At 42.6% G+C, this 1,652-nt stretch overlaps 1 protein-coding gene across 1 annotated transcript in view; it reads right to left on the bottom strand.

Annotated features, from left to right (window-relative positions):
• SPTLC3 (serine palmitoyltransferase long chain base subunit 3) overlaps positions 1 to 1,053 on the bottom strand; it is a 128,224-nt gene extending 127,171 nt beyond the window's left edge. The window contains exon 1 of the mRNA XM_006758100.2: positions 604 to 1,053. Within this exon, the coding sequence (XP_006758163.1) occupies positions 604 to 717 (114 nt within the window). The 5' untranslated portion in view covers positions 718 to 1,053. The remainder of the gene's footprint in view (positions 1 to 603) is intronic.
• Positions 1,054 to 1,652: the final 599 nt, after the last annotated feature.

The following is a 1,652-nucleotide window of genomic DNA, read 5'->3' as shown; positions in this document are numbered from 1 at the left end:
TGATGTCAAGTTTCAAAGAAAGACTCTGGCCCCAAATCAAACTGTAAGGTGTGACAATGTCCCACGAAATACCATAAATATTTCATCTTTCACCCAGAGAATAAGCTCGGCTAACTGTACTTAGTGGTGAAGTGGGAGCAGTTCTGGTGTGCAGAGGAAAATGCCATCCACACCACATAATCTCGGGGACTTTTAGTTTACTTCCGCTTCCTCAATTTAAAAAAAAGTGTTTTAATGAAGCCTGGTGAATGTAGCCTGTCATGATTTCTTGATGGACTGAAATTTAGCTGAGAAGTTTGAACCTTCACAAGTCTGCCCCCAAAATGCGTCAGAGAAAATAAAAGTCTAGTAGGTATGTTTGTATTTTCAGGCTTTTAAAAGCTCTTGGGACTATGTATGTCCTCTCTGGTCTAGAGAAGAAATTCTCTCCTTACCCCACCCCTAAGCTGTTCAGGAGCCAAGCATTTGAAATTAGCTAAAGGGCAGAATCAAAACACCTAACACTTCCTAAGAGGACTTTTGGTTAGGACCGCTTCAGACAGCCTTACAAAGAAATAGTCACATGTCCTGGCCATTCCCAGCCAGGCAGGGATCCCCTCTTACCTGGACTTCCTTCACTATGCCATTCTTCATGCAGTTTCCATTCTGTGAGCCGTCCCATTTCTTGTGACTGTAAAGATTCCCATTGCAGACAGCGCCTCCTCCAGAATTGGCCATTTGTGGCAAACGATGGAAGCCAGCAGGTTTTCCTTCCGGGGGGTTCTTGGCAAGCCTCAGGGTCGAAGTTGGCGAGGGGATGGCATACAGCACGGCAGGCTGAGCCTTTGGAGGAATCCTACCAATCAGGCTTTTCCAGAAGAAGAGCAATAGTATTTTGGGGGGCAGATCTTTGAAACTAAAAACATACGGGTTACCTTTCCACTCCTCAACTCAGAATGGGGCTTCCCCTGCCGCAAACTAGCTCCTGAAACTACAGAGGCGGTTGCCCATGTTGGCTCCTCTTGTGGACTGAGGAAATCAGGAGACTGCAAAACCCAGTGGCAAACTGCGAGGGGGCGGGCTGGGAGGAGGAAATCTTTTAAAGACATACACACACACACACACAGTACACTCTCACACACAGCACACTCACGTGGAGTCTTCTACCTGCATACAATCACTTCTGAATGGAGGTCTAACCCCCACCTTTCTCTCTTGCATCTAATTACATTTTTTAACTTAGTTTTTTTTTTTAGTTGTAAATCAAGTTCAAAGTCAACATTTCTTTTTGCTGTAAAATAACATTTAGAAGTGATTGCCAAGAGCTAGAGGAAGAGAGAATAGGAAGTTACCAGTTACTGGGCACAGAGTTTGAGTTGGAGACAGAAAGAGTTTTGGCAATAGATGGTGGTAATGGTTGCACAGCAGTGTGAATGTACTTAATGCCACCAAACTGTACACTTTAAAATAGTTAAAATGGTAAATTTTATGTGATGCCTATTTTACCATAATACAAAAATGGCAAAAAAAATATTCAGAAACCACCTAATGTTAAAACCAATGATATAATGAAAGGTACTAACTCATCAAGAATTCCTGTAAGACAGAGGTCCAGGGGACAGAATGTTTGGTGTGTTTTGTTTTGCTTGTTTGCTTTTTTTTTTTTTTTTAAA

Source organism: Myotis davidii, unplaced genomic scaffold (genome assembly GCF_000327345.1).
Source record: "Myotis davidii unplaced genomic scaffold, ASM32734v1 scaffold32, whole genome shotgun sequence".
NCBI classification, from domain to species: Eukaryota; Metazoa; Chordata; class Mammalia; order Chiroptera; family Vespertilionidae; genus Myotis; species Myotis davidii.
Note: the sequence above shows the minus strand (reverse complement) of the source record. Positions and strands in the feature narration are given on the sequence as shown.